The sequence below is a fragment of the Mytilus galloprovincialis genome, chromosome 4 (genome assembly GCF_965363235.1).
Source record: "Mytilus galloprovincialis chromosome 4, xbMytGall1.hap1.1, whole genome shotgun sequence".
Lineage (NCBI taxonomy): Eukaryota > Metazoa > Mollusca > Bivalvia > Mytilida > Mytilidae > Mytilus > Mytilus galloprovincialis.
Window position 1 is genome coordinate 82,259,003 of NC_134841.1, and position 24,438 is coordinate 82,283,440.

At 31.0% G+C, this 24,438-nt stretch overlaps 1 protein-coding gene across 3 annotated transcripts in view; it reads left to right on the top strand.

Annotated features, from left to right (window-relative positions):
- Window positions 1–18,296, top strand: part of LOC143073137 (acetylcholine receptor subunit alpha-like 1) — a 46,977-nt gene extending 28,681 nt beyond the window's left edge. For 2 of the 3 annotated variants that reach the window (XM_076248469.1, XM_076248468.1), the window contains exon 5: window positions 1,954–7,389. In XM_076248469.1, the coding sequence (XP_076104584.1) occupies window positions 1,954–2,139 (186 nt within the window). In that variant the 3' untranslated portion in view covers window positions 2,140–7,389. Of the gene's footprint in view, window positions 1–1,953; window positions 7,390–15,181; window positions 16,164–17,406 lie in introns of those variants that run through there. The other variant, XM_076248470.1, reaches the window with a different exon arrangement.
- The last annotated feature ends 6,142 nt before the right edge of the window (window positions 18,297–24,438 follow it).

Here is a 24,438-nt window from a genome sequence, read left to right on the forward strand (position 1 = left end):
TACTGATCACATTAAAGGGTCGGTTTGTACGAGTGCAAAAACGCTTATAACCTTTGAATGGTTTACTTTGCTTGCTTCTTATATGTTCCAATGAAAATTTAGCTGAAGAATATTCCCGAAACAAGAGGGTCTGTGTCATTTGTTAACATATTATTCGATATTGACACAGATTGTAGACTTCAAAAACTAGAATTTATGACATATGTGAACTTTTCACTCATCAACACTTCTTAAAATTATCAAACGCTCTAACCCATTGTATGGCGCTTACTTGTATCAATTGACACGATAGTTTAGTCTAATATGCATGATTTTTTTATTAGTTGTTAGTGGCTTTGAACTAGCTGTCAGATAACTGCAAGTACTCTTAGATCTGTCCATTATGTCTTTTTGTGTCGGGATGTATAAGTACCCGGCCACGTCCACTTGTATTTTTTGTCCTTCTGATGAGTTAAGCCTTTTTCAACTGATTTTTATAGTTCGTTCTTATGTTGTACTGTTATACCACTGTCCCAGGTTAGGGGAGGGTTGGGATCCCGCTAACATGTTTAACCCCGACACATTATTTATGTATGTGCCTGTCCCAAGCCAGGAGCCTGTAATTCAGTGGTTGTTGTTTGTTTATGTGTTACATATTTGTTTTTCGTCCATTTTTTTTTACATAAATAAGGCCGTTAGTTTTCTCGTTTGAATTGTTTTACATTGTCTTATCGGGGCCTTGTATAGCTGACTATGCGGTATAGGCTTTGCTCATTGTTGAAGGCCGTACGGTGTCCTATAGTTGTTAATGTTAGTGTTATTTTGGTCTTTTTTGGATAGTTGTGTCATTGGCAATCATACCACATCTTCTTTTTAATACGAGGCGCTCGTACATATTCACGCTACACGGAATGTATTTGTAGGGGTGTCCTCTTTGCATAAAAACTGCTCTAAGAGATGAGTGAGGGACCACAACTGAAATAGACATTACACAAATTGGTTGATCGATACGATATATCTGTGTCTCAACTTATTAGCGACATGTAATCGCAATCTTTGATCTTTCGATACCAAAATATACGTCTAATCAGTAATTTTACCGACTGTGTATCCGGTCGTACTCCATTTGTACTTCATAAACGATTTTCTCATTTATTTTTTTGTACCATGATTTTGTCTTCTTAATCGATTAACAAGCTTTGAACATTGGTAAACAATTGTTGCCTTTATAAACTCCTTGGATGATAAAAGATCTGGAAAATTAAATATCATATTTTACAGATAACTGTTCCAAAAACATTGGTTTGGCGTTTGAAATATGGTCGTGACACCGGTTTGAAAAAGTTAATATGGCTGGGTCAAACAAGTTATTGAGATTTTATTACTCCATGTTAGACTTGAATGGTATCGTCAAGTCAAATCTTTTCAATTTGACAAATGTGTAGTACTGGATTTTTATGAGAGCTGTAAAAGAACATTCACAAACAAATATGAATTATTCAGTTAATAACGCAACAAGTTAGCTACATAATGTTATAGACGTTGACGTGAAGAAATACAACAAAACTGTGTGATATACTTTTGTTTGATCTTACTTTAAAAAGTGTATAAACGTACTAGGACTGCTGTAATTAATTAAGTAGGTTATGAACTAATATTCTACTAGACATTTCCCTATTTGATTCTCGCCTATTTAAATTGTCAAACATATTGGATTTTGTTTTTGTATTCAATGGTCTTTGACGACGTCATTAGTTCGGTAATCCATCTCTTTTTATTCGCACTCCACTGAAAATTCTATCGTAGTCGAAACGCGCGTTAAGTGTTATCAAAATACAAGTTTGGTATCTTTTCTAAGTTTTAAAACAAATTATCAATTGAAAAAAACGGTAACAAAGATAGGTCATATAAATTTAAATGACTTGTCACAACAATACTGTTCCAAAATTATGTAATACACATTTTCCATTTCAGATAAAGGAAGATTGGAAATATGTTGCCATGGTGATCGATAGACTATTTTTGTGGATATTTACTACTGCTTGTGTTGTCGGAACTTTTGGTATTATACTTCAAGCACCAACAATATACAGTGACGTACAGGCAATAACACCATTAGATCTTGCCGATGCCAGCTGTCTAGTTAACATGCAAACTTAGACAATATTAAAGCTAGTGAAAGCTGGCTGTCTGCTTGATATGCGTCATCACCAGGTATCGGATACTTTGGCGGTTCCAGAAGCACTTTAACATTTCATAGAGTTCCGAGTCGTTGATAACTTTAGAGATATCCCAGTGATACACAAGAAAGACCTCATATAATGGTCTATCTGAAAGTATCAGTGATATAGTACTTTATGTCTACAGACCAACATATTATTTTGTTACCATTATTGTTTATACAGATAAAAAACTAAAATGATAAAACAGAGATATGATATAAAACAATTCTACAAACAATCGTGTTTCTTAATGAACATTTGAAAAATAAATTAAATACATATCATAAAACAACTATCAACACAAAGATAATGGCATCTATATGAAACTAAAAAAAAATACCATTAACTGTGCATGCTTTTTCGTCGTTAAAATAGCAAACATGTGTAATGATTTTTCACTCATTTTCATCTGATATTAAATTCCAGAATATGTTGTGAAATGTTTGTATGGCATACAAAGGAATATCATAAATTTTGTAAATGTCCAGAAACAATTGTAAATTATTTAAAAATCAAAAAATGTACTCCAACATACACCTTAACAAATCATATGCTGATGATTAATTTCCCACCATGAAGCCGACGGTTTATTGTAAGAACTTGACCCAAGATAGGAAATGTAAGAATATGAGGGTCTAAATGGGGGGGGGGGGGGTCTGTTATTCTGTAAACATTTAATTTTCACCCCTTTTTTCTCTAATCTTCAAAAAATTAACCCCTTTTTTCTCTAATCTTCATTTTTTTTGCCCTTTATTCTCTAATCATCATTTTTAAGGGCATTATTCTTTAATCATTTAACCCCATCTAAACCCTCAGAATATGTGTCGCTCCTAACAACTAAATGAAATGACAACCACTGGTTTTTTTTTAATTTAAACTTTCAGAAACAAGAAAACAAACAAATCTATAACTAGGTATAACTAGGTATAAGTTTAAGATAATTTGGGGTACACATCAGTTAGACAATTTCTATAAACAATTATAATATGCAGCAGTTATATCATAGCTACGACAAAAAGCAAGCACAGAACAACGTTTTAAATAATATAGACCACAGAAAACCCGCGATTCGCCTCAATACTGTAATGCAAATACTAACAACATATAAAAAGACAACCTCTCATTTGTTTCGTGACTTTGTTTTTCCTTTAGAGAATTGCGTGATGTTCACAGATTTTTTTCTTATAGATTTAACAGACTCGGTTTCATTTATAATTTAAAATAGTATATGGACACCTGTCTTTTGTAGAAAACCGTATATATACCCTGAGGAATCTGGGTGTTTATGTCGAAGGCTAGTCGTCTCTTTGACATTTACCACATACCTTTTATTTATACAAAAGTATTGGATCGTGCCTTCGTCACTGTTTCATGTGAGATGATGTACTCTCAGGAAGATTACATCTTCATTACTATAAATAAAGAACACGACCAATGCCCTAATTAAGCGTAAAACAAATACCCTGAAGCCTAGAATAGTTAAATCAATCTAGTCGTAATTCAAATAATAAGGAGGTATGCTTTAATTGAACACGATGATTTTAAAATTAAATCATATTTTTTTTTGGAAATTAAGGTTTAAAGAAAACATTATTTAGGAAAACAATGCCATGATAAGCTTAATAATAAACAATTATACCACGTTTAATGAAATTTCGAGAGCGAAATCAAATTCCAGTTTGAACATTAAATTTGAAAAACATGTATTGAAAAAGCACCGCAATGGACAATGCTAAATAAAGAAAATGAAGCCACAACACACTAAACGGATAACTAAAATCTGTTTTCTGATCTGTGGTCGGGATGTTTTTCCTTTGACACATTCCCTGCTTTAGTCCATTTTATATTTCGGAGTATGACGTTCATCATCATTAAGCATGTTCATTTTTCAGTTAAGGGGACAGCTGAAGGACGCCTTTGAATGCGTTTTTCTCTCTCGCTTTATTGAAGACCCAATTGGTGGCCTCAGCTGCTATTTGGTCGGGTTATGACACATTCCCAATTTCCATTGTCATTTGTAAATATATTGTGAACTATGAATAACATTCTTTTTGTTAGAATCTGAATTACTGAAATTAAAGTATGATTTGGTACTTTCTTAATGAGGAATTTTGCCTCTACATTATGCGGTGTGGAACCACTTGTCCAAAAGTTCGATTCAGGAACATTTGTGTACCTTTCTATTCATATAGGTTAAGTTTTATTGGATCTTTTAATTGGTATCATATTTGCTCATAATCTTGCCATGCCTTGTCATCTCTGGTCTTTATTTCTATATGTTGTTCCTTATCTTTTATATTTGAATTCCCTAAAGAGTGTATTAATGTGATGGAATTATTGTCAGTTAGTTATTACTTCCATATTCAGTTAGGATTATCGGCTACTTTAATATAAGCAACCTAGAAGTAGCTGATCTTTTTTTGTGTTATTTTCTACTTATCCGTGGAATAATTTGATTTGCAATTTTCTTAATATTTTTTGTTGTTGCTGGAGTAACTGCATCATTGTTAAAATAAATATCGGATGAAATTTTCTTTGGTCTTGGCGACATTAACAAAACTAAATTTGTGATTCTTAATACTCTCAGTTGAATATGCCTCCTAATTTTTTTTGTCTTTTCCATTTTGATCCATCATACTGTACAAAATCATATATAAGAATTTTCCTTCTAGGATTGGTCTCGATGAAATGCTGGTTGATTCAGATGCTCGACTCGTTGTTGAATATAACAGGAACACATTGTCATAGAATCTTGCTATACACTTTTAAAATATTATACTTTTAAAACTCTTTACACTGTTAAAATAAACAATATTCATAGAAATCAATCATCTAATATACCTTTCTTTGTATATATATTCTAACAAAGTAAGATTTTGAAAGTCGAATAAAGGCCTTTGTTGTCCCACTTTTTAATTGATTTAAGCAACATTCTATGCTTGATTGACACCGTGATCTATGGTATTAATGTATTTTAGAACTTGTCAAGGAACGCTCATAATTAAGAATGTGAAAATAATGTTTTTTCTTCATAATATTCTAAGACAAATGTCATCTTACCTAGAAAAAGTATGTTTTTGAGGTTGAAATAAGCAATTTTAGCGTACTTGTAGATTAGTGGTAACTGCAATCAATTAAAACTTTTAGTTATTATTGACAGGAAGTCGTATAATAACTAATAAATAAGATTTAAATTAATTTTCTGAATGGACACGTTGCGTGAAAGTTTGTATTTCATCAATTACTATCACAATTTTATTCAAATTTTGATTTAATTAAAACTTAAAAAGTTCCATGTATTCATTTCATTTTTTGATAAAACTTATTCCATACTTGAAACACGCAATATCATTCGATTTGCATATGATAGTCATACATTATTTCCACTAATTAAAGCTTCGTAGTTAATGTCAATGAACCTTTACAATTAGTAAAATGTAGCTATCTACATGTTTATCTCAACAACACGTTGTGTAATTCAATTTTTACCATCTTGCAATATTCTTTATTTTTTTCAATTGTATTGCAACTATATAAAAATAAAATTGGAGGAATAACACTAGATGAGTTTTTTGAACTGAAATGTTTTTATTTCTGTTTTCTCAACTCTAAAATGACATATTAATTGACAACTATTAATTTAGTCCTGTTTAATGTTTAATGTTAACGCAGAAAAGTAATTCGGACACATCAAATTTATAAAATGATATTTTCCTTTTGATATCCAAGACAAATACTGAATTGTCAGAATAGCAAATATAACTATATTTGAATACTAGTAACTGAAAAAAAGTATGAATAGTACTGATTTATCACAAGTAAATATTGCAGATGTTAAAGTAACAAATTCATGGTTTTATTTCAAAATTATGTCAAAGTGAAAGTAACTTTTCAAAATAAATTTGAAATGCAACGAAAATTCCAAAAGGTTGTGTTATTTAGTTGACTACGGTTAATTGCATCCGTTCATGGAAGCCAATAATGTAAACATTTTACGAATATTTGGGTGGAATTAAGATCCGTTCCTATATCTCCATTGGATTGATACTTTTTGTTCTTATACGTCGTTATTTTGTCCTGTTATTGTTCGCATCTTCTTACTCTGGTCTTTATGGATAGTTGTCTTCTTAGAAATTATACCCCATCTTGTTAATTTTGCATTACATGTATACTTTTGTTTTCAATTCTCCCGTTTGAAACCTTCTGATGTGTATTGCACAAACCTAATTTATTTTGAAATTTTCTCAAATATGAAGCTATTCAACCTGGAGTCATTTATTTTCACATAGCACTGCATATTTAAGACGGAAGTAGTTTATTACTTTATTCAGGGTGAATATCATGGTACATTTTAAAACTTTATTCAGTAGTGAAAATTTATCACCTTTTAAGTTAAATAATAAACGTAAAACCTAAGAACATTTCTTTAATTTTTGAATGTGTTAGGAGTACACCAAATTCAGTTGATTATTGTTCAGCGTAGCAATCTCAGTCAAGAATGTTGATTGTTTGCTCAAACGTTCTTTTGAATAATCGATATTGATATATCCTCACTCGATTTCAAATATGCATTTTATATAACATATTAATCCATTTATAAGTGAAATAATGACAAGTTTGGTGTATCAATTAAACACAATGTATGTATCAGAAGCAATCGTAGTTTACCAATGTTTAAATCTCAGACGCCCAATCATATATCTATATTACATATATGTTCCAGGCAAAGATCAAATAAGATAGCCGTCTTGGAAATCTCGTGGTAGTGGGGTTGTCTCGATTGGGGTACGTTGAACGGCCAGGTCAAACCAAAAATTAACAATTTAGATATAATGTGACAGGGTTGGATGACATGTGTTCATGCGGACGGAATTTACTTGTTAAAATTCCGTTCATCGTTTTTTATATTTATATCATATGAAGCAATGCTCGTCATGACATGCATTTCAAAATTGCGACTTGGCTTTAAACAGTAATCCACCCTTCCAACATATAAGGTATGGTCTTTTGGATTAAATGTAGTGTATAGAATAAATGCCAAAAAATGTATGGTATTAACATTTTATAAATTTGAAGTGTTCTAAGAGCTTTTCTGTGTCTTCTTCATTCTCAAAAGTGTGAAAGTCCAGGCTGTATAAAAACTTGAAAATAGAGGAATGATGTGATTAAAATAAAACAAAAAACAAAGTTACAATCTTATCATTTCCTAATGCATTCATTGTGTTGTCTGCAGTGTCGTGTCCGGTACACTAAAACTCAATGGAAGGTGTTTTGTAATACTACTGCACACAATAGTTCTGCAATTTCTGACATCCCAATTGTATAGTTCATTTATAATCGAACCCAATTGTGTATGTTCATTAATAATCAAATCTAAATTGATTACTTAAAGTTCACAGTTACACTTCAAGTTAGAACTTACTATTACTTAGCCATATATCATATGAGTTATAGCTATTGAATATATTTTGATGAATATTGGTTGGTTTATTGATTGATTGTTTGATTGAATTGTATAACTCCAGTTTCCAGTATTTTTGACTCCTTTCTAGAGATCATTGTTTTTATTGGTGGAGGAATCCGGATAACCCATAGAGAAGCACAAACCTTAGGTATGAAAACTGCCAATCTTATTCAATCCATTTTCCCTGCAAAGTGCAGAATTTAAACTCACATTCTTGGTGTTGACAAGCTAATAAAACAGAAGTGGAACTATTCAGACCACTCATCCACCTAGACCCTTTTTCTTCACGAGTTAGAGTAATAGAGTAATAGACTATATTTTGGTGAAGACACTTAGAACTTAGAAACCATTTTACATCACTTATATTATTCTATTTGAATTGCAAATTGTTGGGTTAACGTTTATTGTCAAAGATTGACAAGTACACGCCAAATTCCATGATGGACATTGAAAGATAACAAGATCAGCGGATTATGTAGAATTATGTGGTAGCACAAACTTTCTATCTGTTATCGACACCGGTGTAAAAAAATGCAGGAACAAAGTTTGTGGAATTATGTAAGTATAACTACGAGAGTAATACATCTTTCACATAAGTGATGATACTTGATTTTGTAAATGGTCACATATTCAATATGAATAACAAAATGAATTACTGGTACGGAGTAGGTCCGGTAAGGGCCGATTTTGGCCTCACATTTTAAGTTCATCTGACGAAAGATTTTAGACACTTTTTAAACACTTAAGTGTCTGTTTTAGCTGATTTAATAAGAATATGTAAAAGATTTTAACTGATTTACTCATTAAAAACGCCCCGGTTCTAGCTTAAATATGAAAAATATATCAAATATGCCAAAAATTGTCACTTTTCAGATGTTTTTTGTCAAAAATGAAAGTGGCCGCATCCGTGTTTATCCTCAACCTTTATATATGTTATGTATTATCATCAAATACAACTTACATTACAATATTAAGAATGAACACGAATGCGGCCACTTTCATTTAAGACGGAAACCGTCTAAAATATAACTAAAATGCTAAAATTGTGAAGATTTCAGTACTTCAGCATGACTTAATGATGCTAGTACCCGATATATGTGCATAGTATTGTCAAACACAGCCCATTTTTATTTAGCAGAAGCATTCTACTGTCCAATAAAGAACTAAAAGGATACATTTTAAATTTTGTAAAACTCTTGATTCTTATTTTGATGTCTAGAGGAAACTCGAAAAATATGTCACATGTAAAGAAACACAATGTGTACATATGCATGCCTAAATGTTAATAATATGTAAAACAAAAATATTTTAAAAGTTCTTTAATTTGAAGGATTCATTTTACAAGTTTATTTACTGACACTTTTCGTCGACCGTTTTCTTGGAAACTGCAAATTTATTTCCTAAAACCATTTTCAACATTTTTGTCTTTCTGCTCATAGTTATATGTCAGATAAATATGATAATTTATAAACTTTCAAATTTAACATGTATCAAATTGTATCATCAGTAATATAAAATTGTTTATTTTTTTTATATTTTGTGCCTGTCATTAATTAAACAATTCTTGAAATGTCTTTTTGATGAGGCACATTAAACATAGAAGACAAAGGCGTTTTGTGTTGTAAAGACATAAGTGTGAATAGCATGAAACCAATCTATGAGGTAATTAGGTATTTAAATACTTTTATACTTTGGTTTATTATCATAAGCTTACCATATTTGGAGGAGGACATCTTTCGGTATTTTTGTATAATACCACTTTACGTAGTCAACCGTTAATTGTTCATACTCTATGTAAATAACAAGCGCAAAAGTAAAACACAGTTTATTTAAATATTAATTTTACAATTTGTATTTATTTACGTACAAGTTTGTATTAGAATTAGTGTAAACATAAGATTTACCATTTGTTTAGAAAAATAATCTTCTAAAATAAGGATGTACCTAGGTGAGGTTTTGGAATTTGTGTCAAATGTTCGGACTCCTTGGTGTTTATCCATACAATACAATGTAAACTATTTTGCCCCAAAACACCCATTTATTTTTTCATATAAGACTTAATAGGTCATGAAAAGTCATTTACCAAAATTTTAGAATATTCTTGATTTACTTTCTCTTGTTTTTAGACCCAAATAATACCAATGCAAATATAAGGTAAAAGTCCGAGTCAGCCTTTTCCCGCCATATTTTAAATCTTAAATATCTCGAAAAGGAGGTCCATAATCCATTGATATTTTTAGCTTATCTTTATCCTCAATTGATGCTCTACCAGCTTAAAGTATCAATTAGAAATTCTTAATTTCTTAATTTTTACTTAACCTCACCTAAGTACATCCTTAAGTCAAGTAAACCATATAAACTTTTGTAAAGAGTTTGTCAGTCTTCCCAATTGCTACTAATATTTAACTGAAGATTTCTAAATAAATATGATCAAAGTGATTACTACCAAAAGTTTAATTTGAAAAAAAGTAATATCCGACCATACCAACCAATTACGTACGGTTTAAAAAATGAACATTTTTTCTGCTGCAGTTGTTTATCCAGAAGGAAATCATGCGGGAAGTAAGAGTTAGTTAATTGAGGTAAACACCAATGAAACATCGAAACGACGAGAAAGTTATCATATACTCATCTACAACTCCCCATATAGTCTTAATCAATGGGCAAAGATTTTTACCATAAGGTAAGATATCAAAATAGTTGTGTGGCCCTATCTACAAAATCAAGCATCATCACGTAAGTATATTACCTAACACGAAAACTTGTAAACAAAGAAAAAACGAAAATGATAAAAAATGGACTACTTGTTCGTATCTTTTGGAACATAACGTATAATTTTGGATTAAAAAAAAAACATCAAGGAGACATCAGCTACGCTCGAGAAAAACAGTTGTGACGCTAAATCAAACACAAATTTGAAGAGATTTGAAATTTAAAAAAAATCCGTAAGTTTTGCCAAGTACAGTTAAGGCTGCCTTTACCTGGGGGAGAACAACCTAAGTGTTTCGAAGAATTCAGAAATTAAGGAACAGTTGTATGTCAACACATAGTGCTGACAACTGGACTGTTGATAACCTTGGCACGAAACAGCCACCTGCAATGTCATTGATCTAGTGGGTGTAAAATCTCATCAAAGATACATGGCTTTTAACTACTTCAATTGTGTGTGTGTGCTTACGCGTCTCCCGTGCTCAAACACGAGACAGCGATGCAGTAGCTATATACACCATCAGTTTACTTTGTGTTGTGATAACACCAATTCAGAAGAAATTTGGTTAATATAAAAAAAGAAGATGTGGTATGATTGCCAATGAGACAAATATCCACAAAAGACCAAAATGACACAGACATTAACAACTATAGGTCACCGTACGGCCTTCAACAATGAGCAAAGCCCATACCGCATATTCAGCTATAAACGGCCCCGATAAGACAATGTAAAACAATTCAAACGAGAAGTCCAGCGGTTTGTTAAAATTTTGTTCATAAGATAATGATATAAATCCAGCATCTCAGCCGAAATTTTACTCATTTGATGAACACAAAGCTGAGACAAGGCATTATAATAACAAACCATTTGACATATTTCAACTAGTTTTGTCCAGATACCAGTACACAATGTAGTTGATAACCAAATGTTATTAAAGATCCGACATCAAATATGACAAAACAAATAAAGCATAGTTTTTCCCATACGTTCAAATAGTTGGAGCGGTATGTTATCCGGTTTTTTTCATAGGCACATTCAAAATAAACCAAACAAACCTCAGCCAAACAAATAAAATCATGTAAAAAAGAAAAACAAGAATTAACAAAATCCGCAACAACCTATCAACAGAACAAATAATGGAAAAGTTAAAATAAAGTTAAAACTTAACATATAACTGTCTATTCTAAGTAAAGTTAAATCCACAATGAATTTACCGGTAGAAAATGAACAAATAAAAAAGTATCATGTGAGAATAATAATTCTTTCCGGCACAAAACCATTGAAAGTAGAAAACAAAATGTGAAATTAACTATATTGTGAACAACAGGATCTTGTCTTACAACTGCTATAAAAGTAAAATGATTTTAAAGTATCAACAAAAATCAGAAGTCGGAAAACAGACAGAAAACACTATTGACAAAAGTAAAAAGACAAACGACATTCTGCATTATGTCACACGGAAAATACAACATTTAACATTATGAATCCGTTGAAAAAATATCGATGGCATCCCCTGTATATTTAAAGTAAATAGTTCCTGATTGCGTAGTGTAAGCGGTCAAACGTCTGTTTAACAAAGTTATTTGGTATTAGATATGTGCACACTTTCGATGAATTTTCTGATATTTTGAAACGGTAGATTTGTTGTGTAGTGTAAGCTTTATAAGTCAAGCAGTTAATCGTTTCCTTTTCCTTTATGTTTTTATTTGCTGTATTGTTCCATTTTTTTTTTATCACCAATTAACCTTTTCTATTTGGCTTCTTCTCTGTGCAGGATATTCACCTACGAGCACTCTAAACAAGTTTTGATTTGGAATTCTAATTAGCGGTTTCAGCAGATCTACATGCTCGTCAAATAAACCAATTTTCCTATCTGCAAGAGTCCTCTTAAATTTACAAGACATATGATATTCAGTTAATGGATATTTTGTCTAATACTATACAATTAATGTCTTTAAATGGAATGACTTTAAATATTTATTAAACTGTGTCAAATATTACACAACAATTGAAATTAACGCGAATGCATTAGTTCTAGCTCACGGAACATTTTGCTGATAAGTTTCCATTTGTAATTAAAGTTATTAAACTTTACTTTCGGTACAATTAATTGACACAGCAAGTGTCTTGAAAATAAACGTCTGGTTATGTCATATAAAATAATATAAATATTTTGTAAATATTCTAGCTGTATTTAATTTCAGAACACTATATACTAGACATTTTAGTAAAGGTAAGCAATAAACTCATCATAGATACCAGGATTAAAATTTTTCAAGACGCGCGTTTCGCCAATATTAGACTCATCAGTGACACTCGAAAAAGTTAAAAATGAAAAATAAAGTAAGAAGTTGAAGAGCATTGAGGACCAAAAGTTCCTAAAACTTTTGCCAAAAGCAACTAAGGTAATCTATTCCCGAGGCACTAATAAACTTGTACAGAAAAATGTTAAAACCTCATCTGATACACCAGTCTAATAGTTTAGTTTTCCAGACTCATTTTTCTTCTACGTAATATTCAACAGTGGCACTCGAATCAAAACAGATGAATAAAACATCAATTGCAAAATTGAGGAACTCTGTAACTCAAACTTTAAAAAGTTGTTTAAATCGATTAAATCAGAGTGTAAAAAACGTAAGTGATTGGAATATGATTTAAACATTTTGAAATCATTTACTTCACAAAAAAATTAGCAAAAAAAAAAAAAAAAAAAAAAAACCGCACTCTAATGAAAGTTCAAAACGGAAAGACCGTTTCAATTTTAATTTAGTCAACACTGCAGTGCGTACTGATGTGTTGGCCTGTAATACTATAGCAGACGAAAAGTTCAGAATAAATGGTGTCAATCCAGTAGTCGTAATGAAAGTAGTTATAAAAAATAATAGTGTGCTTTATGTCTCTTTTTTCCCAAATGATACTAAACTGGAGTCGCATGAAGAGTTGTATGTACATATTAGATCTCAAAAACGAAATGCTTGATTCTATCAGTTGAATGAAAAACGGAATATCCACAAATATTTCATCATCTAATACATGCATATTTTCCTACAAATTACATAAAAACACGTCGTTTAAAAGAACCAAGTTTGACTGATTAAATTAGTAATCACGGTCTTAAAATTCCCAGAGAGATGGTGAAGTATAGGTTCCTATTTATATTTATGTTAATTTAATCATCTGGTTTAATGATATTACATTACATTAGAATAACAGCGTGTTTTTCTTCTGCAGGAATGAACTAAGCGTATAACTAGTGGTTTGCTTGATTTAAACTTTGTTATCACTGGTTGAATTGCAAAAGGCATAGTGGAATGGCAGTTTAAACGTTACTACAACAAAAGTCTTTATCATTAGTTATACAATTTAATCTAAACAATAATTCTGCATTTGTTGACACTGTCATTCTTATGATGCCAAACATTTCTTGTTCACTTTTTTTTGTTCTTTAAAAGTTTAATTTCACAACGCACTTGATACAAACACAGTTGAATAAAGGTTAAATTTACAAACCTATGCATTGTTTAACCGTCATAGGATGTAAGGACTATGCTAAAATAGAGCATTATTAAAAACAGGCATATTTGAAAAGTAGGTTTTAAATAAACAAAAATGCATATTTTAAAAGAAACTGAAGGTGATGATTTGAATATATGATGGTGATCGTGAAATGTCATGAGTTAATTCAAGGTTTTTAGTATATGTATGTTAGTTGTATAATCTGATTTAACACTTATAATATACTATTTGAATATTAGAAAATGTTATGCAGGAAATATTTGTGCATTACTTGTTGTTTTTCACTTTTTCTTTATAATTAGTTGTTGATTTGTAAGATATTGACAATCAATCTATAAATGGGTCTATTTAGATGAAGGTGAAGGGTGACAGCTTAACCTGCCACTGGAATGTTCAAGCATGTTTGGTAGGGCAAAGTATTTTGCCTCGAAATATGCATATTACCGATTGCTTGAATACATTTAGAAAATGCTTTGTAACGGTCAAATAGAAAGGCATAACTCCATCTCCAACGATTTAACGTCCAATTCTGACCGAACGTATGTTTGTATTAATCTATTCCCAACGGCCATGGGGACTTCGTAGTTAGCATTAATTATGTTGCTGGATGTGTGAACATATTACTATACCCCAGTCAATCAGTAATTTTTTTCTACAAAAGATGAATGACTTATTTAATTCTTAGGCAAAACAAAATGTGGCCTCTTAAATTATGATAGTGAATTTCCTTTCAGCTAACCATTAAATGTAAAATTTCTACATCTCAAAGCTTTTTATTCTTAATATTAAAAAAGAAATTACTCGGATAACACAAATATTATAATGAGTATTAAAATAGTTATTATTATTACCTTGTAGAAAGTTTACTTTTTGTTGGCATTGTACTTCTTTAAATTTATGTTTGTCTTTTGTGCTAGTTTAAGTTTGTGTTGCTTTTTCACTTTAGATTCAACATTAACTAGCAAAGATGAAAATGTATTTAATTAGTGTGTATGTCCTCACTAAATATTTAACGACTGATGATCAGTATTTGTTCTTGCAAACTTGAATCTCACTTTTATTTTAAGTGCCTTATTTTTTATAATGATTAATATTGATATTTCCAAAGATATATACAAAAAATATTGACAATTGATATTTAAAAACTTTAAAATAAAATGTTAATAATTACATTCTTTTTTTAAATTTAGTTCTGTCGTAGCATTAATTGATAAAATGAGAATAAAAGTCGTTATTTAAAAATAAAATAAAATAAGATATATAAATCATGCCTCGATATCGATATTTCAGTGCAGATGGAAATTTCGTTGTTACTCTGATGACGAAGGCAACAATACATCATACCGGACTGATAATATGGGAACCTCCAGTAATATATAAAAGTGCATGCATCATAGACGTAGAATATTTCCCGTTTGATATACAGTCATGTAAGATGAAGTTCGGTTCATGGACGTACGATGGGAATGAAATAGACCTTGTTCACATATGTTCTGAAAACCAGGATATAGCAGGCGTATTATTAACCAATGGTATAAATTTTGCTGACTTCTATTCTAATGTAGAGTGGGATGTTTTGTCTGGGACAGCGATAAAAAATTTCAAAACATATCCGTGCTGTCCAGAACCATATATTGACGTGACATTTGAGATAACAATGAAGAGGAAAACATTATTCCATACAGTTAATCTGATCATGCCTTGTGTTGCAATATCTTTTTTGACAGTAATTGTGTTTTATCTGCCATCAGACAGTGGTGAAAAAATAACCCTTTCTATCTCAATTCTGCTGTCACTGACCGTTTTCTTCCTTTTATTGGCAGAAATAATTCCACCGACTTCTTTGGTGATTCCACTACTAGGAAAATATCTTTTGTTTACAATGACTGCAGTCACTTTATCCATTTTAGCTACCATTATAACGATTAGAATACATTTCCATTCACCCTCAACACACAAAATGTCCACATCGGTGAAATACATATTTCTAGATCTTTTACCAAAGTTAATGTTTATGGAACGTCCAAAGCTAGAATCAAATATGACAACTGAACATAATACAAATTATGCAAATCAAAACACTGAAATAGACAATATAAGAACAAGACTTCTTGTTCTAGAAGAAGAGAAATCGTGTGAGGGCAGCGCTGAATCTGGAGTAGAAACAGATGCATCGTTACCACCGCAGGATTTAGACTACTATAAAATAATTGGCCTTCGTAACCTGGATCGAATCGTGGATCATATGAAAAGACAAGATGAAGAACTATCTGTAAGTATTCTAATATGTTTTCATTTATTTCTTACATAAATAGACATATAAAATTGATTTAACTGAAGTAGAATTGCATGTAACTCAAATCTTTTTATAATCGAAATCCTTCAGTGCATATATCAATTATAACACAAAGGGTACCACTATTTGCTGCAACAGATGCCCATTCCGACAAACGAATAGTGCATACTACGATATTTTCTATCAATTATTAACAAAAAGGATCAGGCTACAAGAGGAACAAAGGTTCATAAGACTAATCATGCCATCTTTTGTTTTAATGTGAATCAGTCTTTTTCTAACCAAACATCGTATATAGTTCTTTGGTTTTAAAAAAGCAGATTAATTTATTTTTAAAAAGAGGAGGGGAAAGACACTAAGGAAACAATCAAAGAAGGAGAACAAACCGACAATAAAATGGACAAAAAAAATGTTTTGCTAAAATAAGCATAAATAACACATGCACGTCACGCAGAACGTAAAGTAAAGCAAGACTAGGTCAAAGTTCATGATGAAACTGACTGATTGGATATAAATGAAAGGCATGTAAAAACATCTTTAGTAGCTTTTGTTTGTCATACCATAATGTTTTGTTTTCGTCTTTTGGAGATTTGTGTTTTGGAGATTAGTGTTTTAATTGCAAATATTGTGTTGTTTCTGTGTTATTAATATACGTTCAGTTATAGAGAACGGATGTTTTATACCTTGACATATTATGGAGACAAATGTCTGTTGTTGAAGACAGTATTTTGAGTTAGAAATTGATGAAGTTTATTATAGTTTTGCTACAATTTGTCCCAAACTTAATACAACACACTGTAAAGATATTATTTAGAATGCGCAGGTGGGATTTTTTAAATTTGTTATTTATTTTCTTAAAGAAATGCACTACGAAATAACTGTGATCTTGGAACTAATGTGACCATCATATACATTAATCCTTATCTCGGAGATAAAACTTTCTTTTGCATAAACTCTTGTGAGAACGTGCAAATGTCTGCGTTTCCTGAGGTAGCACATATCATATTATGAGGCCCTTGATTTTCTGTAATGAGCAGTTTCCCATTTTGTTTTCACGGGGTATCTCATATCTGACTGTACGGCATGAGATTGAGCACTGTTTAAGTCCTTTCGAAGACATTATGTTGTTTATATCTATCTCTTTGGTTTGTAGTTGTTCGATTGAACGTCTTCCCTCATGTCATCAATTGAAATTCTTACATAAACATTTCTTTTTCAGATTAGAGAAGACTGGAAATATGTTGCCATGGTGATTGACCGAATGTTTTTGATAATTTTCACTGTAGCTTCTTTGATTGGATTTTTTGGTGTTATAGCACAGGCACCAACACTTTACGATACTCGAATTCCAGTTTCTGAATTTTTATACAACAGAAGTTACTGTGCTTATCCTACTTAAGTACAATTCAGTTGTATTCCAAAGCTGATATTATGTCTTTCAGAATGTCTTTCAGTATATGTTTTTAATTTTTCCTTTTTTAAATATGCAAGTTTTCGATTTGAAAACCTTATATGTGATAACAATTATATTAAATGCTCAGCTCTCGTTAAAAGAGAAACTTTCTATAACAGATTTATCATAATACATGCATTGATAGATAATGAATGCATTCCACATTTTTTTATTATACAAATATATTTACTTTTTTACAATTGTTCTATCTAATATACATGTATGTTTTACTTATAAAATGAGGAAGTGATATCAACACTTTATCTTTTTCTTCTGTAGAGAATCGCTACAATGTCTTATATTTAGTGTGTTTTATATCAGTATGTTAAATACAATAAAATTTTTGTGAGTGCAAGCAACTAAGATAAACACCATGTACATAAGTTGTGTACTGCCATGTACACTGTATGAAAGTTGTCTCAATCGTAATTTTGCCGCAATGCCTTATTTCTGAGTTCATACAATAATCATAAACACAGTTCACCTCAGTATTGCTTTACATATAAAATGAACATTAATTTAAGGGGACGGATATATTTGCAATGAAATACCATTTCCGCTACTTTCTCCTCGGACGAAATAAAAATAAGAATTAATTTGAGAAATAATAGATGTGGGACACATAAATAACTCATTAATCTGATATAAATTCACGATCGCCACCAGGTATTAAACATACATTGTATATGTATATCAAAAATGTTACAGCAGATGTATACAGTATATTTAAGTTCAAAAGCAACGATTGACCAGGCAGTTTCGCATTACTTCTGTTTTTTTTATTAAATAATGTAATATACAGACAGAGTGGTGGACATATTTTGCAGTTTGTTAACATCAAATAACGTAGACACATTTTAATTTACATCTCTAGAACATTTGTGCTTCTTTGACATTGGTTTAAAGAAATTCTCTGACGTAAAAGTAAACATTCTCAGCAATTACTCACCAGACAATTATTAAGTGTCATATTTACTTTGAATGACTGAAGAGTAGTTCTTTTCAAGTTAATTTTGACCTGATAGAACGTTTGGAAAAAATCACTATGTATTTTGCAACCAATAAGCTCTCAAAATTAGGAACACCCCTTCTTAACACCTAGTCGTCAAATAGAATAAACTAAAAGAAAATGAAACTAAAGCTATACATTATATAGATTTCAGACGCACATGAACCTAGCTATAAATTAATAGAAGCTAAAAAGAAGAAGAGATATACCAAAGGGATATTTGAACATATTCCATAACAACTGACAATGTCAAGGTAAAATAGAAATATGACAAAATCACAAACAGTAATCAAAACAAAACATAGAAAAAACTAAGCAACACAAACCCTAAGATATCACCAAATTAATGAGCCATGGAGCATGCCCATATTCTTACCGTGAAACTTGGACCAAGAAGAATTAGAATCATCATAGATAAGTTTAATTAGAAACATGTTTTTTTTTCATAACAAGTGATATAAAAAAATGTTACCGATTTGAACAACACAGAAATGGATGCGGTTACACGGAGAAGGCGTCATACAAATTGCTTAAACTTACCATTTTTACATCAATTCAAGGAAAGAATTAATATACAAAAATTAAAACATTAGTCATTATGTTGTTCTTTTTTAATCAATTTTTTTCCGTCTGTATTTTATCAAATCAGTAAATAAATATCACTGCTGTCAGCATTCACAGATGATAGACTGTTGTTAAATACCACGCACAAGTGGAGGTGGTCCAAACTAACGGTTGCTATCATCATGCCGATCTTTTGATCACTACTTATAACAGTAAGTGATGGGGTAATACTAACCCTTTGATCTTATGAAATACGTAATGACAGCATAAACCCAAACTTGTTATTAAACATGTTATTACCTAAAGCATTACTTACCCCTATTATAATCTAATCTTATCAATTGAATTTGTGGATTTGTTTTCTCTCTGTCTGATGTCTTATCACAAACATGCTAGATAAATTGATGAAAGCACTAAAACTATATGTTTAGTGAATTTTAACACATATGATGAATTCAATAAGTTTGTATAGACAAATTCCCACTTATCTTATCACTTTAAACGATACTTGAGAATTTTGTTTTGCCAAAAACATATAAAGTATGTCAAGTTACTCTTACGATCTATTGTTTACGCTTATTTATTGGGCATCATTTGGTGTTCGTTTGATTAGTTGCTTTAGAACCGGTTTTGCAAATATTTGATGGTTAGAAATATATGATAGATAAAAATATCTTGTTTTGTACTAGATAATTCCTCACTGAATTAGTTTTCAACATGTCAGCTCCATAGATAGCATTCCACATGGAGACCTGTAACCGTAAACAGACACGCACATTAGTAAAACTCAGAGTCATTTAGTTTAAACTCGCATCCTTAAAAGAATTTTGCTTTTAGAAGTTGCAAACATAACGACTTTTGTTTGGCGCGTCCGGTTACCAAAAATAATAATATTTCACATATGAGGCAAGAGATCTTCTTATAGATACGAAAGATACTTTTATACATATAATAACGACAAATTGGTGTAGAATTCAGTTGTAAGTTAAATTGTTAAAAGACACGAACAGCTGAGTTATGAGTTAGAAGGTGTAAATTTGATACAAAAGTCGTTTATCGAAGTTCAAAGCTCATAAACACATATATAAAAATATATGTCAAGGTATACAAACTAAAGGAACGATACCAGGAGCATCCACATAATAAGCGTCTACTACCATGCTTGCAAATCCACTCTCTGTAAAAATGGCATGTCAGAATCGGGACAAAGGCATGATCAGTAAATTTACAGATCAAATGACAATAACAGTAGTGGTAACTAAAATGTAAAATAACAAAAATACTGAACTCCGAGGAAAATTCATGACGGAAAGTCCCTAATCAAATGACAAAATTAAAAACTGATACTTATCAATGAATTGATAACAACCTTATAGCAATGACACTGACAATAACAACATGTCGCTTGTGAGCTGAGATACAGACACATCTTTTCGGTAAACCAATGTGTGATGGTGACTGTAAAACTTTTGTAGTGTCGATTTTAGTCATTCGTCGTTTTTACTCTGTGTGTACAGTTGCCAAAAGAAAACTTCTAAAAACAAAACAAATGTCAAATATATTACAGCATCCACCATGTTAAAGACAAGAGCTAGGGATGTTTTACAACCTAAAAAATAATTGGAATAATCTTCAGAATATACGTATTTTTCAAATCTTTATCGAAAAATGATTCTGTAATATTTTGTCACCCTAACATTTATTCTTAGTTTATGTACCCAATACAATTTGAATCAGACCTACTCAGTCAGAGTGCAACATGAGGACCTGAAAGCTAGATGGTAAATTCTTTTCAGTGAGAGATGCAAACAATCAGTAATACTACGTTTGACTTTGGACGCGCGTTTCGTCTACAAAAGACTCATCAGTGACGCTCGAATCCAAAAAAGTAAAAAAGGCCAAATAAAATACGAAGTTAAAGAGCATTGAGGACCAAAATTCCTAAAAATTTTGCCAAATACAGCTAAGGTAATCTATGCCTTGGGTAGAAAAGCCTTAGTATTTCAAAAAAATCAAATTTTGTAAACAGTTAATTTATAAATGTAACAATATCAATGATAATTCATGTCAACACAAACAGTGTTCAATTGCCTTGAGGTGACCTTATCCTTTGATCGTGAAATCAACCTGGTTCATATTATCACAAGGAGAAATTTTGGAAAATTAAGTTAGGACAGATTGTGAGTGATTTTTTTTTTTTTTTTTTTTTTTTGCTGTAAGCAAGGAAGAAAATATCCATAAATAATTCCAGCTATTAACTTCCATAGATATGATTATAAGTTTGACTTTTCCAATATATTACAAGGAATTTCAAAAATAAGGTAAAAGGAATATTCCAAAATATGGTAAACAATTAACAAAAAAATGGAAACAAGATTTATTATTAAAAAAAGAAGTTTGATATTAACTGAATGAAAAGTAAAATGCCAAAAATACTGAACTCCGAGAAAATTCACAACAAAAATCTCTTATCAAATAGCAAAAAAAAGAAGCTCAAATACATAAAACAAATGGACATCAACTGTCATATTACTGACTTGTTAAACACATTTTCTTAAATAGAAAATGATGGATTAAACCTGGTTTTATTTTTAAGTAAACCTTTTACTTGTATGACAATCGCCTGAAATTCCATTAAACTGAAAACTCATTTTAATAATAACTACATGCTCTCGAAGACATCATCACAACTCCGGCCTCAAGTGAATTTAAATAAATAGTCGAGCCATTAACAGCAAAATTGTATTGGGAACCTATGTGATGGAGTAGTCTTAAGTATTTCAGTTACTGTACATCTAGCCAGACAATACTTCGGTTGTGAATTGGAACCCCGTACGTATCTGGTGCGTTCGACTCCAATAATTGAAAAACGATTGCCAGTTTTCCTGGTTAAGGTCGATGGTACTCTGTGGTTTCCTGAACCACTAAAAACTTACCGCCATGGAATAAAAAATAGTGCTGAAAGTGGCGTTGAAACTTCAATCAAATTTTATAAATTCAAGTTGTCTCTAAAAAAGAGTTCAAATCGCCATTTTCAGTTTGATACCTCTTTAAACGTGTCAATGTACTAAAGTAAGACACGGGGCAGTTGTCTATCCTCTATAAATAAAGGCAACAGTAGTATACCGCTGTTCAAAACTCATAAATCTATGGACAAAAAACAAAATCGGGGTAACAAACTCAAACTGAGGGAAACGCATTGAATATTAGAGGGGAACAACGACACAACATTAAAATATAACACACACAGCAACGGACTAAGCATTAGACAAAATCCGATGAGAATAACCAATATAACATCAAAACCAAATACATGAATTTGGGATAGAAAAGTACCGTGACACGTCTTTTAGTACAGATATAACATTAACATTTGTGCATTTTAACATAATATCATGAACTGACCCTTCTGTAGACACAAAGTTCTAAATAGTCTTTGATACGGTTTGTGTTGTCCTAGTTTTGGATTTGATATAATTCTATTATTTCTTATCTTTTTTGGGTCTTTTTTTCCTCGACTGATGATTTTCCGATTTGTTTTGCTTCTCCATGTGTTGATTATAAAAAAGAATAAATAAAATACATTTAATGTCAATGTCGGAGGATTTAAAGCATTATTCTGCGATTTATATAAGACGCTTACAATCTGCTTTTTTACAAATCTGTAACGAAAATTAAATATGGATCTTATCTGCAATCTGATTGAGAAAGGAAACAAACAATAAACGTTGACAATAACGTGAAAATTAAAACTTTGGTCTATCCTAATTGTAGTAATTACATTTTCTTTCAGTAACGAGCTTTCTTTGACAATGAATGTCAACACATCGCTCGTTCATTTTACAAAGAAAAATCTAAGTTAGACATTATTGAATTAGTTTTAATCCATAGCAAATGAAAGCATGATTTGTCAAAACCTCGACTAGCTGATGTACTTATTTTTTTTAAACAATTTGTTAGTTTATTTAATTCTTTTTTCTTTTATTTCCCAGTATTATGTTCTCCCTCTCTCTCTCGCTGCAAAGTGTTTTTGTACTGTGTGTTTTGTTTCATATGTTGACGGTAAGTGTTGTTCGTTAAAATGTACAAATGATTTTTTTTTGTCATTTTTTTTATGTAGTATATATCAACGTCCTTTGATATATATTAATTAAAATATCAAACAAAAAACTTGAAATTAATAACTAAAAACAACACTTTTTAAATTTTGTGCGTCCGAAACGCTTTTCTGAATTTACTTTCATATCAAAAGGAGCACACCTTTCATGGCCGTTCAAAGTCGAATGATTGAAACACTAATGTATATAAACCGAATCAGTTGAAGAACTTTAAAAAAAAATACATTAAAAAGGTAATTGTAAAATCAATATAAGGTTAACTTTGCCTGGGGGAAGTAAATCTTTCTAAATAATTCCACATCATATAGTTTTAGAAAAGTTTATTTTATAAATTTCCTGTTTACCAATGTATGATTTTTTTTCGAAAAACGTAGGATTTTCTTTTCCAAGACATAAATTACCTTAGCCGTATTTGGCACATTTTTTTGGAATTTAGGGTCCTCAACTTTGTAATTGTTTGACTTTTAACTATGTTGACCTGAGCGTCACTAATGAGTCTTATGTGGACAAAACGCGCGTCTGGCGTATTGAATTATATGCCTGGTACTTTTGATAACTAGTATTATAAATCGTGCCAGTACTGAAGTAAACGGTAATAATAATCGAACTCATATATATGTACTTCGAAAAGAGTAAAGAAGAGTTCTTCTGTATGGTCAGTATTTCTTGTATTGACCACAATAGACATGTGTCAAATGAATGAACATAAAGCAACCTATGATATTATCAAATGGAAAAAAGCGAAAATACACGGTCTATTGTTGTCTTTACATGTCTTTGATAAGTTGAGGTACTGAACTAATTAACAATTTTGCAACGGCGAACTCGAAACTTATAACATCAGAAATAAAGGACCATCAGTTCAATGGAGAGCATAATTTTAGAATTCACATTGTTATTCTTAGTAACAATTCATCAAGCATCAATAACATTGTTTTATTTCGTCCGTAATCACTGACACAAAATATAATGTATACATATGGAAAAAAGTATTGCAACACCAAATTGAAATTCAAGTTAAAAAAACACTCTTTATTGTTTTGTGAGATAATTTATTGAAGTAGAACTAGTTAAACATTATTTAAATCTCACCTGAGTTTAACCAAT